This window comes from Notechis scutatus, chromosome 1, assembly GCF_049901735.1.
Source record: "Notechis scutatus isolate UNSWTSFEM ecotype Mainland chromosome 1, rNotScu1.2, whole genome shotgun sequence".
Classification (NCBI taxonomy): domain Eukaryota; kingdom Metazoa; phylum Chordata; class Lepidosauria; order Squamata; family Elapidae; genus Notechis; species Notechis scutatus.
Window position 1 is genome coordinate 269066612 of NC_142009.1, and position 23852 is coordinate 269090463.

Here is a 23852-nt window from a genome sequence, read left to right on the forward strand (position 1 = left end):
TGACATTTACATTAGGCAAATGTCTAAATGCTAATCGTGTTTTAGAAATACTATATTTGAGAAGTTGAACCACAACTGGCAAATGGGCCGGTCATTCTCTGCCAACAAGAGATGTGCAAAATGATTTAGTCATGAACCATGCTGTGCATAGATCAGCCAATTTGCTGCAGCCCATTCTGTTACTGAAGCATGTGTGTTTCGGGTGCGCTAGTAAACTCATGGACAAAGTGGGATTTTTTTGTTTTGTTTTGCATACTGAGGGAAATGTGCTTACCTCAGGCTGAAAGGATTTGGAAAGTGGGAAAGAGCATGAAAAAGCCAAGGACAGTAGTCATAATGGCTCAAAAGATGCTCAAAAAATTGGGTCAGGATAGGCTGTGGGTATATGCTGCTTAGAAACCAGCTATAGGGAGAAGGGAGTGCACAGGCAGTGCATACCAGCCTTATTGGCCCCGATAAAATCATTTAGAATCTTGGATTTTGCTTCATCCAAAACTCACAATATGTTCCATGTTTCGTATCTGCTGAACCATGACCAGTCTGAAACATTATGGCAGAACTCTCAGGGTGCAGTGTTTTGTTCAAGGTTCAAAACATAACATTTTCCAGTTTGTTCACATTCCTACTATCAAGTCAATATAAATCATTTTGAGTTCCTGAAAGAAAACATGCCCCCTAAGTTTATCAGCACACTCACAAGATTTATAGAGTAAACAAAATCTAATGTAACATAAAATACTAGAGAAATAAAACTGTTCCAAATGAAACACTGAATCTCATGCACATGTAACTGAATCACAACTACACTGCTCAAAAAATAAAGGGAACACTTAAACAACACAATGTAACTCCAAGTCAGTCACACTTCTGTGAAATCAAACTGTCCACTTAGGTAGCAACACTGATTGACAATCGATTTCACATGCCGTTGTGCAAATGGAATAGTCAACAGGTGGAAAGCAGAGGCAGTTAGCAAGACATTCCCAATAAAGGAGTGGTTCTGCAGGTAGTGACCACAGACCACTTCTCAATTCCTATGTTTTCTGGCTGATGGTTTGGTCACTTTTGAATGCTGGTGGTGCTTTCACTCTAGTGGTAGCATGAGACGGAGTCTACAACCCACACAAGTGGCTCAGGGAGTGCAGCTCATCCAGGATGGCACATCAACGCGAGCTGTGGCAAGAAGGTTTGCTGTGTCTGTCTGTGTAGTGTCCAGAGCATGGAGGCGCTACCAGGAGACAGGCCAGTACATCAGGAGACATGGAGGAGGCCGTAGGAGGGCAACAACCCAGCATCAGGACCGCTACCTCCGCCTTTGTGCAAGGAGGGACAGGAGGAGCACTGCCAGAGCCCTGCAAAATGACCTCCAGCAGGCCACAAATGTGCATGTGGCTGCTCAAATGGACAGAAACAGACTCCATGAGGGTGGTATGAGGGCCCGACGTCCACAGGTGGGGGTTGTGCTTACAGCCCAACACCGTGCAGGACGTTTGGCATTTGCCAGAGAACACCAAGATTGGCAAATTCTCCACTGGCACCCTGTGCTCTTCACAGATGGAAGCAGGTTCATACTGAGCACGTGACAGACGTGACAGGGTCTGGAGACACTGTGGAGAACGTTCTGCTTCCTGCAACATCCTCCAGCATGACCGGTTTGGCAGTGGGTCAGTAATGGTGTGGGGTGGCATTTCTTTAGGGGGCCGCACAGCCCTCCATGTGCCCGCCAGAGGTACCTTACTGCCATTAGGTACCGAGATGAGATCCTAAGCCCCCTTGTGAGGCCATATGCTAGTGTGGTTGGCCCTGGGTTCCTCCTAATGCACGATAATGCTAGACCTTATGTGGCTGGAGTGTGTCAGCAGTTCCTGCAACACGAAGGCATTGATGCTATGGACTGGCCCACCCATTCCCCAGACCTGAATCCAATTGAGCACATGTGGGACATCATGTCTCGTTCATTCCACCAACGCCACGTTGCACCACAGACTGTCCAGGAGTTGGGGGATGCTTTAGTCCAGGTGTGGGAGGAGATCCCTCAGACCATCCGCCACCTCATCAGGAGCATGGGCAGGAGTTGTAGGGAGGTCATACAAGCACGTGGAGGCCACACACACTACTGAGCCTCATTTTGACTTGTTTTAAGGACATTACATCAAAGTTGGATCAGCCTGTAGTGTTTTTTTCCACTTTAATTTTGAGTGTAACTCCAAATCCAGACCTCCATGGGTTGCTAAATTTGATTTCCATTGATAATTTTTGTGTGATTTTGTTGTCAGCACATTCAACTATGTAATGAACAAAGTATTTAATACGAATATTTCATTCATTCAGATCTAGGATGTCTTATTTTTGTGTTCCCTTTATTTTTTTGAGCAGTGCATTTTGAGTAAGATCATCATTGTTTTTTTAAATATACAATTTGCACAGAATTCACTTACTGAGAGTTCTGGCTCAAATATCTCTTTTACTTCAGTTCCTTTTTTGGCTTTTGTTCCAGTAGTTCCTACGCCTCCAGCTGAAGTTGGCTTCCCTTTCTTCACTGGACCACCAGCCTATGTACACAAAAAAGAGAGGGAAAAACTTTTGAAATAAGCACATATTCAACAGATGTTGGAAACGGATAATTAAATGAAAAGGGAATAAAACATCACAACTGAATTCAGAAAAAAGATTGAGGTGAGGGTGGGGGAAGAGACTCTGCTTATATATATATGTTCAACAATTCTTCCTTCTTCCTCAGACTTCTTAAGTCATAGTCACTTACCCTGACTTTTAGGAGAATCTTTTCAAGGGATAGGAAGTGGAAGGTCACTATATGACAGCCTTCTGTTGGTATTATAGAATCTAGGTATTCTCAACAACACTGTCTTCTAAAGATGGGTTTAATGTAGATAATAGCACATTTTATAGCTTTGGCACTAATGAACAATGTTGGATTTTATTACTTGCTATCTTAGACTTGTAACTTTCTAAAAACATATTAATTACAGAAAAAACTGAAATGTTTTTTTCCAACACTTACTAATTACAGAAAAAGTAAGTGTTGGAAAAAAACATACTATTCAACTGGATTGTTTTTGAATCAGTCTTCAAAAAGTATTTGAAAATTTCAGTCAAATCAAAAACATGGTGAAAAGATCATTATTGATTTGAATCCTAGCAATGGCAACAGCAAAGAAAAAAAATCAAATAACATTCAATAGAAACTTGTGAAACTAACAGATGACTAAACAAGAGCATCTAAAATGGAGTCTTCCTACAATTTTTAATGCAGAGACCCTTCTACATACCCCACTAGTCACCTAAGCAAAAGGACTTGTTGTGGTATCCAAAATGGGAAACTTACTTTAGGAAAACTGTCTGTCTCACCTGTTTGTTATTTTTAAAATATTAACTACTATTCCAGAATTTTGCTGTTTTCTTTGGGAACATTTCCATCTAATTAAACTTTACTTTACCGAATTTTCTATTCACGTACATGCGTGCATGAGCCTGTTAATCACAATGTTCATTGTGTAATGTTTCATGGGAAGAAAAGATATACATACTGAATGCAAAAGTTAAACATAGCAATCCTGACATTACATCTGTTTGCTTAAAAATTGGACTTTTTCAGAACATCTATGTAGCTCATAAACAAATGCAATACATTATTTTGTCACTTCTGAAAATGCAATTAGTTTGTATTCATTTAAATATATGCAAATTCGATCTGCCACATTTCAGAGTGTGTGGTTTTCATACCTTAGTAGTGGGAGCCTTTTTTGGTGGCCCAGATTTAGCTGAGTTATCTTTCGTATCTTTGTCTCCTGCAGCGCCAGAAAGAACTGGAGTCTTGCCAGGAACAGCTTTGTTTTCTTTTCTATCAGCTCCTCCACTGACTTTACCTCCACCAACCAACTCAATATTTTCAGCACACTCTTTAATCTAGTAGGCAAAATGAGATTAACATAAAAGGATTAAAATGTTTTATCTAGCAGTTGCTCTTGACGAGTGTCATAAATTATTGCTACAAAAATTACAGTTCTTGAACTATATTGTCCCTGAATTATTTGGATTTTTCTGTTTCTGGTATAGATGCAGTACAATTGCAATGTAAAGAAGCTCTTTTCAATTCTGACTTTTATTATATTTACACAAAATTTAAATCGTTTTATACTCTGAAGGCTGGACAAGTAGAAAAGTTTTAACCTGCAACAATTGCCTGCCCTCTTCCCTTATCAATGGCCTGAATGTCTCAGGCCCCAGGAGAGCCCAGCACATTCTGCAGAGGAAAGGAAAAAGAACAAAACCACCAAAGGGAGCAACCTAAGCTGCCTGCCAACCAGGAAAGAGAAAAAGAACTGCAAGAGTAAGCTTGTGAGATGAAGGAGCTCATTACCAAGCAACCTGGGGAGGGATGTAAGTGCTTAGGAGAAAGAACAAAGTCAAAGTGATTAAAAGGCATATGCATTTATGCAAAGAGCTATCTTACAGGGGGACAGGAGAATACTTCTAAGTTTTCAATGGCCATTTTACAATCAGCACATAAAGTTGCAAATATACCGTTAGCCTCTTTGCCTTTATATATAATAGATGACAGGTCAAACTGGATGCAATTAGAGATAGAAGTTTATAAATTTTGGGCATGCTTCTCAAGTGGCAGGGGGAACTGATATTGTTCTGGTATATTTATGAGTATTCAACTCAGGAAATTGTGTGTGTGTGTGTGTGTGCGCGCGCACGCGCTTTGTCTTTTTTAATGCACTTTTTTCCTCTTTTCTAATCTTTATTCTATCTTTATTTGGTTTTTGTAAATTTCTTTTTTTTTTTCCTTTTTTGAGGGGGGTATTTTACCTTAATTTTCTGAATAAAATAAAAATTTATTTTAAAAGACAAGTTTCAAATATGCCCATGTCCCCTCACTGAGACTGAAATTCTGCTATTGTTTCATATGCCCTACACAACATAAGCTTTAAATAATGAAAAGATCACAATTTATCTGATAGAAATGACTTCACTATTTTATAGAACCTAAAACTCATACCATGTTCAAAGAAAGCAAGTCACAGCCTCACCTATTCACCTATTGAAAATATTAATAGTTAACTCCCTGACTTATTCTCAGGGCTCCTTGAAATAACATAATATTTGAACCCTACTATAGACTGATGATTCAGTGTTACTTACCCGGTCTAGTTTCAGTTTGTCCACATCTGTTAGAAAAGGATTCACAGCTTTCTCACCTGCCACTTTTAGGGCAGTGCCCAAGGCTTCAAATGCAGCATCTCTAACCTCGGGAGCCGAATCATTAATATGCTGTGGCGAAAAAACAAAACCTGAGTATTCTGCTTGATGGAGCTTTGATTCACAGAAACCAGAAAGCAGTGATCCCCACCTTTATGGCTTGGCAGCATATATATTTTTTTTGGGGGGAGACGGACGGGCATGCGTGTGCACCTCGACTTGCTCACACGGCTTGGTGATGGACTGCAACCCCTGCTACTAAGATGTTTCTCTCCTTTGAATTGATTTGTATTTTACATAAAGCTTTGCCTGGAACCTCTCTATGCTAACTTTAGCTGAACCAGGAGCTTCAGCTGAAGATAACACAGAGAGGGCAAGTGGAGGTCAATGAAGAAACTGAATTCAAAAATATGAATCAGTTACATGGTTTTCTCCTTTCTTGGATATGAAAAAGATATTTATATATGTATTTATTTAAATTTATTTGCCACCCATCTTCCAGTCGTGCAACTGTGGGCAGCTGCTATTCTTTTTCTTTTGTTCTGCGTAACACTTCAGTCCTGCCTAGATAAAAGTTCTATGTAAAAAATATTTACATGCGTAAATATTTTTGAACTTCCCAACTTACATATTAGTAAAGGATACCTTCCAGCAATAGAAACTTATTATCTCCTTATTTTATTTCAAATCAAGTTCTGCAGAATATTTTATTTTTTTTTACCTTGAGGAGAGCAGCGCAGAATGGTTTCAGGAGACTTTTGGGAAGGGTAGTAGGAGTGCACTGACGAAAGCTTCGTGCAATGAAGAGAGATGTCTGCTGCTTGATAGTTGGGTTTTTGTTATCCATTACAGCAAAGATATCTTCACTGAGATTTTGTAGTGTGGTCTAAAGTATTTGGACATGAGAGATTCACTTTGACTATTCAAGAAGAGCCTATTAATCTTGTTCAGAGTATTGGTATCAATTCACTTACAGTAAGAAAGATAGCATCAATGGCTTCTTGCAAGGCTTGCACGACCTGAGGCTTTTTTTCTTTGAACTTCTCCAGAATAGTTGGGGCAACCTATTGAATATTATCAAGATGTTACAAATGCCACATCCACTGCAGTGTCAACGGTAATACAAGGAAATCTTCATTACCGTCCCATACAAAGGGCACAGAAAATAATCGTATCACACTAAAAGTTCATTACATTAGGAAACACTGATACTACAATCTAGCTCAGTGGTGGATAACCTTTTTGGACACCTGTGACAAAAATTGAGGGCTCACACTCACACACCAGCACCCAGAAGGCAATGCATGAGGGTGGCCCCACCCCCTGCGCATGCACATGTGATCCCCCCACCGCCCTTACCTGCACTGTGCTTCCCAGCTGATTTTCGACCCGTTTGAGGCCTTTTCAGCCTGCCAGAGACTTGAGAAAAGCCTCTGCAGGCCGAAAAATGGGCCCGTTTCGTCACTTCTGGTATTTCCTGAAATACAGGAAGTGATGAAATGGGCCTATTTTTCGGCCTGCAAACCCAGAGGCTTCCCTCAAGCCTCTGGCAGGCCCAAAAATCAGCTGGAAGGCATGCGCATGTGGAGTGAGGTAAGTTTGCCTGGGGCTCACGTACCCGCACAAATGGCTCTGCGTGCCACCTGTGACACGCGTGCCATAGGTTCGCCATCACAGATCTAACTAAAACATTTTTTAAAAAGAAAAATGTTTGCTGATTTTTAAAACTGTTACTTATTTCAAACTACTCCTCCGGAAACATTTTTTCCTATTTTCCTGGATATTCTTTTGTTTTAATAAAACAAAACCCACAAGAAAATTTGCTAGAAATATGATAAAAGGAAGATTTAACACGCATTCATGAGAAATCCGTATCAGGCTGGTGCCAAATTCTAGTCTATTCCTCATTCCACAATTAATTTTACGCACAGAGAATTCAAAAGCAAACACTGAGCGTATTATACTCACATGACCAGCATGTTGTCCAAATTTCTTCCTGAGACCACTGGCTAGTCCAGCAAGGCATTTGGCAGCCAAAGCAACCAACATTACATTAGTATCCTTTCCAACAACCTGTAAAGAAAGAGCATCACAATCTAATGGTGTAAAAATTCAAAATGAATTCTGAACAAATTAAAAATAATTTATCACGTCATTCACCTACATTCATATTAAACTATTTAAGAGTTACTCTCCAGTTTGACAGCCCACAAACATAAAGAATGAGGGAGAGGTTGTTCTCCCCTGCCACTTTCCTATACACCAAGGGTCTTCAAACTTGGCACATTTTAAGACATGTGGACTTCCAGAATTTCTGAGCTAACATGACTGGAGGAGGAATTCTGGGAGTTGAAGTCCACAAGTCTTAAAGCTGTCAAGTCTGATGACCCTTGCTATACACTCACAAAATATGCTGCATTTGGTAGAGTGTGTAAATCTGGGGTGTGCAAATAGAGGAGAAAATTGTGTTTCATGAGCACAAATTTTGGATTTTATTCTACATAATATGCTGGAAACCAGATTCTGGGCCATTTATTAGCACTAGCTGACTTGCTATCTGCTTAAAGAGTTCAAAAACATGTTCAATTATATTCATTTCTATTTCTATGCAATTAAGATCTTGCTCATCATCCACTTAAACCTATGAGCAAATATAAGTAAACACTCTATATTTACCAATAAAAGATTAAAAGCTCCTTATAACTATACTAATACTGTGACCTTGTATTTAGATTTGAGAGGTCCATTTGGGTAATACAGAGAATCTTGCCTTCTTAAGAGCTTTCACCAAGTCTGCATAATCTCCAGCTTCCAATCTGGGATTTTTAACCAACACTTCTACTGCTTCCAAAGCTTCTTTTCTTTCCTGCCACTTTTTGGCCTCCTGTAAGGCAAACCATTAAACATATGTGATATATGCATTGATGCGTTCTGGTCATGTCATTTTCTATTTGAATCAGGCATGATATTCCCCTCTGAAAAAAAAATCTGAAAAGTAGCCAGGGGTGCAGGGGTTGCCTAAGCACCTGCCACGGTCCGCACAGCGCCCTGGTGGGAATTAAATTGGCAACGCCCCCTTGAAGCTTTAGCAGAGTATCAGGCAAAACTTTGCAACGAGGTTCGCTTCCTTCCCGCATTCGCTCCTGCGTCTCCACCGCCCGCCCCGTGCGCGCTCTTTCAAGGCCGGCCAAGAGACCCCGCGCCACGCGCCAAGAAATCGCACACACAACACCAACGCTAGCGACAACACACATTCAAACTAACCAATTAATGGCCTCCATCCCGCTCTGGGTTCCCCAGGCCCGCTGGCAGAACCAAGTTTTCAGGGCCTCCCAGACAGCCAGTCTAATCTGGGGGTGGGGGTATGATGTTCCAGAAAGAGGGAGCCACCACGGAGATAGCCCTTCTTCTGATGTTTCCTTACCTCCCAGCTCTGGTGGGTCAGGTAGATGTGACCAGCAATAGCTAACCTGGTCCCAAGCCACTTCCACATTGAGTTACTCCCTTCTTGTATGCTGCGGTCAGAAATGACCTTGCAGGCGAGCTTTTCCAGTCAGGAATGGACTGCTCCCCCGAACCCCAGGCAGAGTAAACCTCACCGCTCCCCCGCTCCTTCGGCTTGGCAGCCTCCGTAGCGAGGTCAGAAGGCAGATCGTGGGGAGCCTAAGAGTGCGCAGGACGCTTTTTAAAATTATTATTATTATTATTACTTTATTAGGCGGGACAAGTAGTTTCCCCAAGGGCATTTTGGTGCAGGGACAGAGCGCAAATGCCTGTGTTTCCAGGGTCCCCCCTCCCACAATAAAGTCCTTTGACCTCGTGCTTCTGGTCTCCTGGGAATCTCCTCCACCGAACAGAGCGGGGATGTTCCGCCGGCGCGCTGAGCGGCCTCTCCAGTCATTGCAGGGAACGCGGTGGTGCTCCCAATTACCCAGGGACGGGGCTTCCATTCATTCCCGAAGCCGCCGGCCAACGGGGTTAGCTAAACCGCTCGGAGCGGCAAGAAAGCGCCAATTCGCGTTCTCCCGTGAACTGCCAGCTTTAGACTCGCTTTCTTTGGAAAGGGGCCTTACGGCTTCCTTCCCAGCTGGAGAAGACAGCGGGGCAGGGTAATTCAAGCCGCTCCACCGCCGCCCCCAATCCTCCACGGGAGGAGCCCGTCAGAAGACTTCTGCCTCTGCCTCTCCTCAGGCCGTTGCCGGAGCAAAGGCAGCAGGTCGAAGAGGGAGGGGAAGGAGGAGGAGAAGGGGGGAAAGGGGGTGATTCCCCCAAAAATCGGAATTCCGATTTTAGTCGGAAGAATATCATGTCTGTTGAATAAGGGAAAAATACGTGCACGTGCTTCCATGGGATCAGTAACAATGCAGTACTTTAATTTACCACTGTGTTTTCACATTGATCTACTGCAATTGTCCCTGATAATTAATAGCTCTTAAGACATGACAATATATAAATTCAGTAGCAGAAAAAAGAAATTATTTGGTAGCTATTTTAATGCACACAGTATTAATGCAAAGGGAAGTTGTAGAGATTAAGATTAACATATTGTTTTATCTCCACTTACTATTTTGTCATAGAAATCCTTAGGAAGTTTGGAGAGAATTTCAACAGCTTCCAAAAGTTCATAAGCATCAACTTGTGGAACATCCTCATCACCATCATCGCCTCCTATGGAAACAGCTATTATACACAGCCAAATTCAGGCCTGTTACACTACAATACTACGTTTTACTAATCATATGATCAAAATTCCCAGAATAAGGACTTCTTTGCAATTAATGATACTGTCTAGATACTGATATGAATCTGACTTCTTTGTCAGTTAGTGCTTTTTGGTGACTTTTCCTTTTTCCTAGTAACATCCTCAAGGTTGAAGTTCCAGATGAATATTACCTCCATCTGCATCTCCACCAGCTGCCTGCTGTTGCTCAAACTTTGCTTTCATTTCTTGTTGGGATCGCAGAAATCTGGACTGCTTGGGAGTAGAGGATGGTAGTTTGACCCATTCTTCTTCCAGTTCTTTTAACTACAAGAATTAAAATAGCCAAAAGATGCATAAACACAATCTTGACCCCTGATGTTTGGACTATTTTATGCTTTCAAAGACATATAAAAAGCATAGTTTTTGATGATAAAAACTGCACTGACCCAACATATGCTGCTCTGGGTTAAGGAGCATGTGCTGTTACTACATTGGCTTTTTAAACTATTTTTCTATTTTTCTCTCTCTCTATAGGCTTGTTATTAGCCACCCAAGTGTTATGATTAGAATAACACGCAAGCTGGAGGAAGTGAGTGATTACATGAATACAACTGATTATAAATAATCTGCTACTGAAAGAAGGCCTACTAAGAACGTTAGTATATTATATGACTTCAAAATCTTTTTGCTGACATAAGCATTTGCTGCTTAATAATTAGCACAGATTCCAGGAGAGAACCCAACTTTTAAAGCTTGATAGTGGATGATCACCTGTTAACACTTAGTGCAAGATATCACCATTTTTTCCAAGCCTCTTGAAAGACTCAATATGAGATTTGTTACAACTCCAGTCGTTTCAGGTCTTGGAGCTCACGTGTATGATATAAAATTTCCTCCACTAAAATTGTAACTAAAAGGAATACTTTTCCAAAACAAAGCTTTCAATTATTAAAAACATTTCAGAACAAAATCTGTTTTCTTCTGTTTACTGACAACCTCCTGTTAAGATTATCAGAACGTAACATTTCTCCAACTTACCTGAAGAGAATTTATGTTCTGTAATGGAGGCCTAAGAGCATCCTTAATCCATCGATAAATCTCAATTGCAAGGAGTTTGGCTTCATCTCGAACTGCTTTCTCTCGAGATTCAAAAAGTTTTGGCAACATTTTGATTATTGGCTTCAAGGCAATTATTTTTGAACCAAATTCACTGAAATATATACATGGAACTAGTTATATTATGCTACTTTAATGTTACTATATAAACTCTGACAAATATTTGGGTGTTCTAAACGTTATAGCAGTAGCAATTAGACTTATATACCATTTCAGTCACTAAGCAATGCAATCACAAAGGATGACATTTTGTGACCAGGCCTTTTTCTAAAGACCACTGATACCATTCTGTAAATAGCACATGTTGTTCTTACAATGTTTCAAATGGTTTCTGAGGGCTTCTAAAACTGCATGAAAAGGCTGTGCCCACTATTCTCATGATGCTTCAGAAAGCTTCTGTGACTTTCCAGAACATCATGAGAAGATCACTTACAATTTTGAAAACAGTGGGAATCTTGTGAGGATTTAGAAGACCTCAGAAGTGATGAGACCTGCCTTGAGCAGTCAGCAACTGCCTTGCATAGGGCCAGGCTGGGCATGTTTTGTCAGTCGTTGGAAGAAGCCAATGAAGGTCACTTGGGCATACCACTGGAGTGGTTATCTGCAACGTGGTGCTTGAGATGACACTCCTTGGCTTTGGGCTGAAGTACAGGCCCATAGCTGGCTAAGACTGTTCAAGGCCTCAGGCCTCTATTTCAGCTTAGCATTACCACCAAGGTGTGCTACTTATGCAGAGCAGCCAAAACGACAGAGGTAGGGGTGTGATAGGCAAGTGGGTAAGTGCAGGTGACGTGACAAACAGCTGAATTTTGACCATGTGATCGTGGGAGTATCTTTGGGGATTGAGCATAAATACCATTCATTCAGTGACACAGTCATAGTTTGAGGAATACTCCATCCATACAAATATTATGCAGAGAAAAAACTAGGGCTTCTATGCCATCTACAGTTGATTATTTAACTTTCTATGTAAGTGGTTTTTCCACTGCTTTGGGGGGATTTTTTCCACCAACTTTTTATAACCCTCTAATTTCTGATGCTGGTTGGGTTTTAATGTAAATCAAGGTTGCCTATGTGCTACCACATGGTCAGGCAAAAGACAGACTAAATTACAGTATTTAAATAGATTCATTCATTTCTTGCTTTGTAGAGTTCAGTCTTTCATTAAGTTGCATCAAATATCAACAGCAGTTGATTTCATTAGTGTAGTAAGTCATAAAGGAACTTAGTTTTTTATGAACCCAACACATGAACGTAAAGGGCAAAGCATACATACTAAATATTATATAATGTAGCAATGCATGCATACTAAATATTATATAATGTAGCTTTTTTTCACTGACCACTTAAGTGGAAAATGCAACAGTGAATTTAATTAGTCATAAGAAATTCCCTTATTCTTAAAAAGTCTGAATAAAAGTTCAATTGAATCTTACCTTAGTGCTTTCCTCAATGTCTCTATGCATGCCACTATGACCTTGGGGTTCTTATTGTCCAAGCCTTTAAGCAGTTCTTCTTGCACCACTTCCCCTTTTTCAATTTCAATAAACATGAAGCATATATCAATGCCTAGTTCCTTTGCTCTAGCTTTAGGCTGATTGAATACTTTATTTACAACTCCAGATACCACCTCACCTGTTGTTCTTAAAAAAGGAAGAAATAACGATTAGTTGAAAACAGAATGAACAATTTGTTTCTCTCTCATCCACCTTATTGCAATATGGTCAATCAATACTTGATTTCCATTAAAACACATGATTCTTCAGGCTATTGTTATATTGCAATTTACTGAGGTTAAGATTGGTTTTGATGCATTTATGAAATATTCCTAAGAGTTTTGCATTCAAGGATACTTATTAACAACTTCATTCATATACATTACTCAAATGAAGCCAGAGCTTTTTCTTTTAGGATTAATGGATAAACAGTTAAAAAAAGCCATGGAAAAGTATCTCAATGTATGATCACAGCAGCGAGATTACTGTATGCACAGAGTTGAAAAGGTTCGACGCTACCCTAAATGGAGGAATGATCGCTAAAGTTGAGAGATTTTGCTGACATGGAGAAATTAATTTCTTTGATTAGGGAAAAGACATTATGTACATTTATTTTTTATTAGAAGCCTCTTACGGACTTTTTGTGTAAAAATGAAAACAAATTAATTTGTAACCCAGTTTCAATTATTAGATGGGATAAATTAGGGAATTTTGTAATTTTAGAGAAAGAATGGTCAAAATATATTTGTACTTATAAGTGCTGTGAAAATATTGAAAGCCACTTTATACTTTTTTCCTTTCTTTTCTATGTTTCTTTAGCTTCCCTCCTTTCTTGCACCTTTTGTTTTTCTTTGATTTTTTTTTTACTTTCTAATAGTTTGTTAGCTTTTATCTCCTAGTTTAAAAGTGTTAATAAAAATTATATACAAAAAGACCTGATTCATAACCATGCATGTTAAGTACTTCACTGTTACATTTTACAAACAGCTCAAATGCATGCACTGTGTTAAGTGAAAAATATTTTTATAATGTGAAGGGCCATTACAATGTGTAGTGATTATTCAATTACTCTAAAATTGTTCTAGAAACAAATAGTTATTGTAAGAGTCAGATAGTTATCAACATAAATTATCTCCTCCAACATTTGGTACCCATGCAGTGGGGAATATGTCAAGATTTTGATTAAAGAAAATCATTTCAAAAAACCCAAACTGAGGATTAAATGACTGATGTACTGTAGGCATGTTCCAAAAAGATTTATGGTATAGATTTCATTGTACAATTGTAGCCTAATGGCTCTGAAGAAATTGTCCAAAGCATTGTTCTAACTCCTATAATGTTTGAAACTGATCAAAGCTAATACATAAATTTAATTTGGGATCTTAAGTTCATTAGAAGGAGCAAGAATTCTTCTAAAGTACAAATACAAATAACTTACTTTCCTGCTACATGAGCATTTTCAACATAAGCAAGTGCAGCTTCTAATCCTTTTAGCTGAACTACTGCATTTGAGTCTGTCACAAATTTCTTTATAAGTCCAAGGTATTTGGACCATTCAGGGCTCTTTTCATCATCTATTTTCTCAAACAGCTTCAGTGCTTCTTCATACCCATTTAATCTGGCTTTCCATACCTAGGAAGAAAATGAAAATAAATAAAATCCCTGTGTGACCCAAGATAATTATATGCTATTCTCTTATATCACCAATTATATTTGTAACAACCAATACTGAGGTATTGTAGTTTTCTAATTATTCAAATCATAGGTATCCAAATACCTACTAAAATTCTGCAGCATTCACCAGATGTACTATCTGCAGTCCCAAGAACACGTTTGAGGAATTCTGAAACTGCCTTAGTCATGACTGGCATTTACAGTACAATATAGTCATACACATCAGTGAGGAAATTTCTATCTCATCTGAACTATCATATACGGTTAATCTTGAAAATAACACAAACTGAGGTTTTCTTTACAAATCTAGCAATATGTTTTATTCCCTCTCTTCAGACCTCTGCATCATCATGCCTCCAAAATGCTGCCACCATATGTTGACTTCTGTTGCTAATTGCTGTGAGAGAGGTGCAGAGATAAGGGCAGATATAGTGAAGGGGAGAAGAGAGGAGGAGGAAGAATAGAGGATCTCAATTTTTAAATAGTTCTCCTTTCTAACAAACATCATCTGATATTTGTAACCTATTTGAATATTTTTTTAAAAAACACATGAGATGCCCTAAATAAATATCATTAGAGCAAACTTATAAAAACATTAAGATTCATAAATAATAACTTATACTGCTAATGTTGCTATTTTTCTCCAATTATTTAGAAACATGGAAAACTGATAGCAGAAAAAGATCTAGTCTGCCCTTTGATGTTTTTTTCTTGTTTTTGTTTTCTTTTATCTATTATTTTGAATTACTATTTTTCTTTATTTAATTTAGATTATTAAACTTCTGTAAAGATATGAAGAAATGTTTTGTAGGAATTATCTATGAAAGAAATATGAAATCACAGAAAAAAATGATATAAATATATTTTTAGTAAGCATCTACATAACTTCATACATCTCTTATTGCAAAACTGGGTAATTCAGTCATAGGATTCTCTTAAAATAGGAGCCCATACTGATATCCTTCCTATACTTTCATGCCATCTGTTTTCTGCTAATTGTCCAAGATTAAAATGGCATGCTATAAAACTGAAAACAAGCAACTTTTCCTCTCACAAAATAAATCTTTATTGTTACAATCAGCAGGACCGTGTAACAATATCCAACCTTTCTTTTTCATCCACAAAATAGGGGAGAAGCAGTGGAGCCAGTCCCAATCATTGTTAAACTTCTAATTTTAGAAATGGAGGAAACTATCACCATGGCCTCATTGTAAGGTAATTTGTTGGGGAAAAAATATACAATGAAAGCAAAGTTCAACACAAAGAGATAATATTTTAGTAATAGTTTGAAAGTTGGTCTAAAATGAATACGTGGAATTGGAGGAAGTAATAATTTAATTTCAACCTGTTGCTTGGCTAACATAGATACCACCAGAGTGAAAAAATGAAATAAAGAGTTTGGGGCTTTGTGGAAGCTTGCAAAAAATATAATTTCCTAGAGAAGAACATGAGGACCAGTTAAATTTATCATTTTAATCATTATGCCAGTCAAGTATTACATTTTGAGAAAGTGGCTTCAGTTTTATAAAAGATACCCTGTGATGCAATGAACAAGTATGTAGTCTGTCTGCTGCTTTCTTTTCTTCCCCACATGCTGATTAAGTAAGCCAGATCCAGGTTCACATATAAACCACAGCACTTTTTAGAAAACAGTTTATTTTCACAACTGACATTTCTAACAAATTCAATGACTGAGTTCACAAAACATGATAATTAAATTATATCAATGCTTAGTACGATATCTGAATCCAGCTGTTTCTTACAGCAACTAAAACAGGCAAATGTTACTCCAAACAAACCTGGTATACATTAGGAGGGGAAGATGTTTCCAATTCTTTTTTCTAAATTCCTAAGTTTTCTGAGGAACCTTTCAGTTGTACAATGTGACAATAAATCCACCTTTTCCAAAGTATCACCATATAATTTTTAATAATTTTTATAATTTTTAATTGATCACTTGTGTTTAGAATTAAACACTTCATGTTTAGAATTTTAGCGGAAGTGTGTACATTAAGATCACACTAAAGAAAGATGTGATGGCAAAAAGTTTAGGAACACTTGCACTAGAGGTTATGTTGTTAAAAGTCTGGGCCACAACAAACAGCAAAAATATGAACTCAAAGAACCTTAATTGGGTTAGGTTAGGAGGAGGAAACAATTAGGAAAATAATAGAATATGCGGAAATGAGTAGATTAACAATGGCAATTAGAAAACAAGAGGAAAAAGAGTATTATAAGATTTGGGATTTATTTTATGAATGGTTAGATAGAATAATAAGAAACTAAAATATGTGGTAATAGTAATAATATACTAAAATTGATTAATCTTGAATAAGAGAATTAATATAATTTAGCAAGAATGAGATATGTTTCTAAAAGATAATAATTATAATGTAAATAATAATACAATAATTGAATATGATATAAAATGTTGCTTAGAATGGTTTATACATATAATCAAGTAAGAAATGTACAATATTATTATGCGCACAAAATACATGTATCCAACCAACACACTGTAAAACTGAAAGATGGTTTTATTTGTTGTTTTTGTAGTTAAAATAAAAAAAACTTTTTCAAAAAAAAAGAACCTTAGTTGGATATATTAATGATTTTTTTTTAAACAAGTTTTATTAATTTCAAAAACAAACAAATCATCACCAACCATTACATATTTGAACCTTTTTCCATTATAAATTTTACAAGTCAGATAAAACCTTATCTTATACAATACAATTCTATTTTAAACCATTTCTAAATGAGCATAAAAACATCTCTTGTCCTCTATTTCTTTCTGACTTGATTATCATCATTCTCTTTCTGTATTTCTAAAAGGTTTCACCAATACTTCTCAAAAACATAAACAGACACAAACAAACATATAAAAAATCTTTTAGTAAAGTAACTTGGCCCCTGGTACCTCTCTTTATATGGGCTTTAATTATATTCATGCTCATCTTAGAAATCATTACCTATTTTGTTTACCATTCTGTATCTTCTATATATACTTCTCCACACATTTCACTCTTCATACTTCTATCTTATTCAATCCATCTTAATTTAAATCATTATATTTGTATCTTTTGCCCATCCTTTATTATCCCTCTATCTCATTCCTTATAATGAAAAAAAAAAGAATTTCTCCTGAAATCTCTAATCAGAGTATGATGCCTTTCTATCCTCTCCCTAAATATTAGATTAACATTTAAAATGACACCTAATATCCAATCTGATTCTGCTTGGTACATTCTATCTATTAATTTTTACTTTTAATAACAATAAAAACAGAATAATAAATCGGAAATGTTTAAATACATAGTATCCTCCTAAATACGTAGTTAAATAATAAATCTAAATAATAAATCTTATAGCATTCTCATTGCCTTTCCCTTCAATATTTTATTACATTTTAAAAATCAATCATTATTAAACATTTCAACATTTTAATTTCTTATTAACTCTTAAGCCATTCTAATTTTCTATTTCTAATACAAATATTACAATACCGTCTTATGTACCTTGCAAAATCTTTTTAAAGAAAATTTATGCTTTACCCTTTATCCCTGAAAAAGATTCCTCTTTTCCCATCCAATTTTAAAACTTTGTGGCTTTTCTCCGCCTTTCCCCTTTCTTTCTTCCCCCACCAGATCTTCCTACCCCCCCTTCTTCTAACCTCTGTCTTGCTGGCATCCCTTCTCTGTTGTATTCCCTTTTTCTCTTGTTTGCTATCATTGTATTTATTTTGCATCATATTTTTCTCTTTCTTAAATGTTTTTTTAAATCTTAAGTCCTTCATTTTCCTCGCTTTCTTCCTTCCTTCTTCCTTAGATAAATTTTGGGATTCATTAAAGATGGTGTCTTCGTCTTCTTCTTGCTGTTGTTCCATCTGTCGCATTGTCTGTTCATAGTTAACCAGCGCCATTTCTAAAAATAGAAAAGCTTTTTCCATACCATCTTTACAGGCTGCTTTTGTTTGCTCATATTCATCCCTCAGTTCCTCAAGGGAGAAAGCCATTATAAATCTTTTCTTGTCATTTTTCCCTCTTTCTTCTTACTCCAACCAAAATATTCCAAAAGAAAAGTAAAACAATCCCAAAGTCCACAATCCTAAATCAATCCAAGCCAAAATTTCCACTTTCTCTTCCAGGAGTAGTATCAAACAAAGGAAAAAAGAAAATCCAAATCTGTATTTTAAAGCCTTATTAAAATTTTATTTCTGTCTCCAAATCCTTAAGGCATCTCCTCCAACAAAATCCAACCAGATAAATATATTTTTTTTTGTCCTCTCCCTTCCGACTTATCCCATAAAGCTAGTTTTACCTGAAAAAAAAACACAGGTTTCTCAATATCCGTTTGTTGATTCCGTCGGGAGGGAGAGTAAACTTTCCTTTCAGCACCTCAGAATTGCCGCTTACTTTCTCTTGTGGAAAGAATCATCCAAAAAGCCATCACTTCCAGGAATTAAATTAAATATATCTCAGAGTCCTGGATCGACCAAGAAGACATTCACTTTTAAAAACTTTCTCCTCTTCCTCCAGCGCATACTTGCCCAGCTGCCGGCTTCTTTGTGGCGGCCATTACGGACCGCCGCTACACCGTCTTGGTAAAAGGAGGTTCTGCCGGCCAGGGAGGGGGTCTGCAACACCCCCAAACCCTTTTCCGGATCCCCTACCTTCAGCTGCCCCTGCAGGGCAGCCTTGCTCCGCACCCTTTCGGATCGGAGCCCCAAAAGCGGCTAGCGCGGCAGGGATCGCGCAGCTTCGCGAATCCCTACCGCTCGCAAAGCCGACAAACCGGAAATCCCGGATATATTAATGATTTTGAAGAGGTATAAATTATATCAGTTTACAGGCCAGAAAGATGAGTCCAGAAAAATTTAGAGGATAACTGCTTTGAAGCAAGAGCTGAACAGTGGAGTCTTATTTTTATATAAACATTCAAAGCTATAAATATATAAACAGACCACCATTTAAAATTTGCTCTTATCACCACTCACAATTACTGGGTGACAAGGCAGAAATGCAATTTTCTTAAACCCTAGACTGACCTCAGATGAAAGCATATTTATAAGAAGGTCTGTTCCCAACCAAAAAAAACCCAAGAATTTCTATTGCTTTATTACTCTAAATAGATAAATTAAAAATAAATGCCACAGTGTAGCCAAGACAAATGCAGGTAGTCCTCAACTTACGACCATAACTGAGTCCAGGTTTTACCTTGTTAAGTGGGAAATTTGTTAAGTGACTTTTGCCCCATTTTACATGCTTTCTTGCCACATTTGTTAAGTGAATCACTGCAGTTGTTAAGTTAGTAACACGGTTGTTAAGTAAATCTGGCTTCCCATTGACTGTGCTTTTCAAAAGGTCGCAAAAACTGATCACGTGACCCTAGGATGCTGCAACCATCATAAATATAAACCAGTTGTCAAGCACCTGAATATAAATCATGTGACCATGGGGATGCTGCAATGGTAGTGTGAAAAATGGTCATATGTCACTTTTCCAGTGCCGTTGTAACTTTGAACAGTCACTAAACTAACCGTTGTAAGTCGAGGACTAACAGTAGTTCCTGTGGAGACATTTTCAATTTTGATCAAATGCATTAGAGTTAAACTAGCGTATGGAAAGATTTTGAAAATATGATTTCCTTAAACTCAAAACAATGTATCACTCAGTAAATAAAGGAAGTACCTTCCTTAAACAAGGTAGTCTTACCTTGTGTTCACATTTTTGATCAATGGGTAATTTCATCCATTCACTATCATCTGCCATGATGCTTCAGTTTCTTGTAGTTCTTCACTGTAATACCTAGGAAGTACCAAAAACAACGACAAGTAAAAAGGCATGCTAAAACATATGAAACCCAGTAGAAATGAACATACATGATAATAATAATAGGATCTGAATGAAATTAACATTAAAAAAGCTATGAGCTACCTAATAGCAGCACCAAATGATTATAGCTATGATGTTGTATATTCTGTATATTTTTGACTCTATAATCCAAAACCAAATTGTATGCTCAGGAAATATAAACCTGAATATATTCTATTTAAAACAAATATATTTTCTTAAGAGTCCATTTTTGGTAATGGTAAGAACAGAAGAAAAACAGGATGAGTATCAAAAGTGTTACAGAAAAACCTAGTTTCAAAATATATAGCTGGCCAAAATTATAATGTTGCACAGAAGCAGTCTATAAAAAGCACATGTCAATAAGCCAAATCACCAGGCTACATGACAATATATTCTAGGTGGGGCTGAGGCTAGACTGAGGAGACAACAGTTTTTGTTTCAGCTCTTAGCAATGCCTCCCTTTTCATTTCTGGTGATAAAATATCTTGCTACACATGAGATGTAGTAATGAAGAGTATTACTATTGCTTATTACGTTTACTAACAGCAATATCAAAATAGTGTGCTCATTCTAGAGCAGGGGGTTCAAATTCACGTTGTCATATGACATCTTGGGACTTTCTCCCCTTCATTAAACTGGGCGTGGCCAGCATGTGATACATCTTGCAGGGCAGGAGTTTGACAGTCCTGTTCTAGAGTGTTCTCACAACTGCCAAGACAGGATGGCAGTTTACACATTTCTCTAAAAAACAGTTCATTAACCTAGCAAAACTACTTAGGCGAATGTCCCTTTCTTCTCAAGAAAGGTATCCTTATTAACGTTTTGAACAGAGAATATGACCGGAATATGTTCAAGCATATTTCCAAGCATCTTTAATTTTGTTAAATTTTATTACTGATTACTATATAATTAATTTGAAAGATATTTTAAATTAATAAACAAACATTGCAATCTTGTCATCCTCCTGAAACATTGATTACACCTCTCAAAATCCTCAGCACTGGGAATTATAAGTATTTAAGCTCCTATACATCCTGAGGGCATGCCAGATGAGAAAGGCTGTTATAGAGGGATTACTTTTCTAGATTTTCCTCAGTTCAAGCTCAGATTCACTAAAACCGAGCTCATAAAGGATATAATACATTACAGGTAGTCCTCCACTTACAATAGTTCATTTAATGACCGTTAAAACTTACAACGGCACTGACTTGTAACTTATGACCGTTTTTCACAGTTACAACCTTTTTAGAATCTCCATGATCATGTGATCAAAATTCAGATGCTTGGCAACTGGTTCATATTTATGACCACTGGGTCCTAAGGTCATGTGATCACATTTTGAGACTTTTTGACAAGCAAAGCCAATGCGGAAACCAGATTCACTTAACAACTGGGTTACTAACTTATCAACTGCAGTGATTCACTTAACAACTGTGGCAACAAGTCGTAAAATGGAGTAAAACTCACCTAACAAATGTCTCACTTAATGACAGAAATTTTGGGCACAACTGTGCTTGTAAGTCAAGGACTACCTGTACTGTTACAATCCTGCACATAATAATGTACAATATTACTGAGTACACCACCATATAAATAACAGAACCAATCTCTCTCCTCCACCTTTGCTATTGGAAATGAAGCATATTGTTAGAGACAGTCTTACTCTTCTTAGCTCCATCTTAGTCATTTGTCTTTAAAAAGTGTGATTGCTTATTAACCATGGAAAGAACACTTTAATTAGAAACGAAGTGCTAGGAGATGGGAAGAAGCCTGATGGCTTGAAAGGAAAAGGAACAGATTGATAAAATTAGTATAGAAAGTTGTACATGATTTATACTTTAATGGATTCTGCTTCTGTAGGCAATAACGTTTACCTTGACCAATGACTATAACTAGTTTTAGTTTGTATTAACATATGATGAATATCACCATGTAATGTACACTATCTGGATTCACACATCATGCCAAGCCAACATGTGAGTTTATTTTTTGTTAGATTGTGTAAACAAAACTGTTGCGGATTGCAACAAGTAAATTTTAAGGTTTAGTATAGTCATACTTTACTTTAGAAACACATTTATTTAATGATATACATATCTACATCACTCCTCAGGCTAATTAATCTATACCATATTGATTAATTTGATACACTGAGACAATATACATCGCTATATTCCTTAGTGAAATATATAAAAGCTCTTAAAATGCAACAAATTATTAAAATATTAAAAATGTAATATATCGTATTTTTCCAATAGCAGTAACCTTTATTTAAAGGTTTCTACTATTTTAGGTATCATTAAGTCTTCAACACTTACTAAATAAGTATACATATGAATATATTCTGAAATCCATCCAAATAATTTTATTCCTTGGAAACATTTTCAGTTTATATAGCTTAACACTACCCAAGTCATTTTAAACCATTCAATGAAAAAAGCAAGAAATAGTACATCACTACTCTCTTACAATAATTCCAGAACCTCTAACATCTTGCCTCTTTTTTCTCTGGCCAATTCTAACCTTGACTAATTCATTCTCAGCAAGAAGGGTGATTTTTTAAAATCCCATCTTTATTATTTTTATAAATAACTCAAAGCAGCAAACATACCTAATGTTTCTTCCTCCTCCCTTCTTCTATTTCTCCCATGAGCTGTTCAGAGTATCCAGAAGTGGGAGATGCTTCAGTCTCTTCTGGAAAGGCTGGGCTTAAAACTCCGGGACGCTCCTCCTCCTCCATGGGACACCTCCCCAGCGTCCCCCGGTTTTAGCTCAGCCTTCGTGGTAAGAGGTTGTGCACTCCCTAACTGGAAAGGTTTTCTGATTCAGCTAGTCAAAATTCAGGTTTGCTCTTGGGTTAATTTGGCTTGTAAATTTTTCCCCAATTAATTTGGCAATTTCAAGGCTTGTGGCTCTATTAGGTCATCCCCCAGATCAGTTTGAGAGCAGTTCTTTGTGGCTGGCGGAGCCTGCCACTCCGCAGGCAGCCTGAGATGGCCGCTTCAGGCAATTAGCTTATCTAATCCCCCGATCGTCTTATCTCTGCGATCTTGGCGGAGCGCTTGCAGCCGTGGCTCACTTCTCCTTGCCGCTTCGACTAACAGGATCATTTATCTGACAATTTAGAGAGTCAGCAACAGCGGTTCGTTACACTGCTCAGGCAATTAACATCGGAGATTCTAGCCTTCCCGCCATTTTAAACAGCTGGTTTCAAGTTCGCGCCTAAATATCACAGGCGCCATTCCCCGCTGGTTTCCCTTCTTGGGGACCGGGGCAGGTACCTTCCCACTCCACTTCCCTGGCATTATTTCTCTTTTATCTTGCTGGCATTGGATAAGCAGGATAGTCCTTAAACAGGAATTTTTTTTCTTTTTGCAATTGCTTTTGGATCATTACATTGGAGTGAAGCCGCAAGTGCCATTTCAAACAGTGGGACGTTTTTGACAGGAAAGGATCCATCCAGGCCCTGTAAAGCTGGTTTCCCTTGTTGGGGACCAGGGATCCAGAATATTTCTTGCTTGGAGCGCTTGGGGGTTTCTCTTGTTGGGGACCCTTAGATACTGTTTCCCAAATTCACAGTTTTACATGTAAATATAGGCACGCATATGTATATATGTATGTATGTATGTGTATATATGTATGTATGTATGTGTGTGTGTGTATGTATATATATATATATATATACACACACACACACACACACACACACACACACACACACACATATATGTTATGTCCCACCTTCTAAAATAAACAGTTAAGGCTGAAAGCAGCAGTCCTTGT

At 37.6% G+C, this 23852-nt stretch overlaps 1 protein-coding gene across 5 annotated transcripts in view; it reads right to left on the reverse strand.

Moving 5' to 3' along the window:
- The window catches only part of CKAP5 (cytoskeleton associated protein 5), an 89891-nt gene that overhangs the window by 43069 nt on the left and 22970 nt on the right, over nucleotides 1–23852 (reverse strand). For all 5 annotated transcript variants that reach the window (XM_087951327.1, XM_026671234.2, XM_087951329.1 and 2 more), the window contains exons 2-14: nucleotides 19929–20021; nucleotides 13979–14172; nucleotides 12481–12687; nucleotides 10967–11138; nucleotides 10120–10252; nucleotides 9791–9894; nucleotides 7997–8110; nucleotides 7195–7299; nucleotides 6201–6290; nucleotides 5948–6112; nucleotides 5170–5298; nucleotides 3745–3927; nucleotides 2439–2552 (exon numbers count right to left, since the gene is read on the reverse strand). In XM_087951327.1, coding sequence (XP_087807453.1) covers nucleotides 2439–2552; nucleotides 3745–3927; nucleotides 5170–5298; nucleotides 5948–6112; nucleotides 6201–6290; nucleotides 7195–7299; nucleotides 7997–8110; nucleotides 9791–9894; nucleotides 10120–10252; nucleotides 10967–11138; nucleotides 12481–12687; nucleotides 13979–14172; nucleotides 19929–19985 — 1767 coding nt within the window. In that variant the 5' untranslated portion in view covers nucleotides 19986–20021. The remainder of the gene's footprint in view (nucleotides 1–2438; nucleotides 2553–3744; nucleotides 3928–5169; nucleotides 5299–5947; nucleotides 6113–6200; nucleotides 6291–7194; nucleotides 7300–7996; nucleotides 8111–9790; nucleotides 9895–10119; nucleotides 10253–10966; nucleotides 11139–12480; nucleotides 12688–13978; nucleotides 14173–19928; nucleotides 20022–23852) is intronic.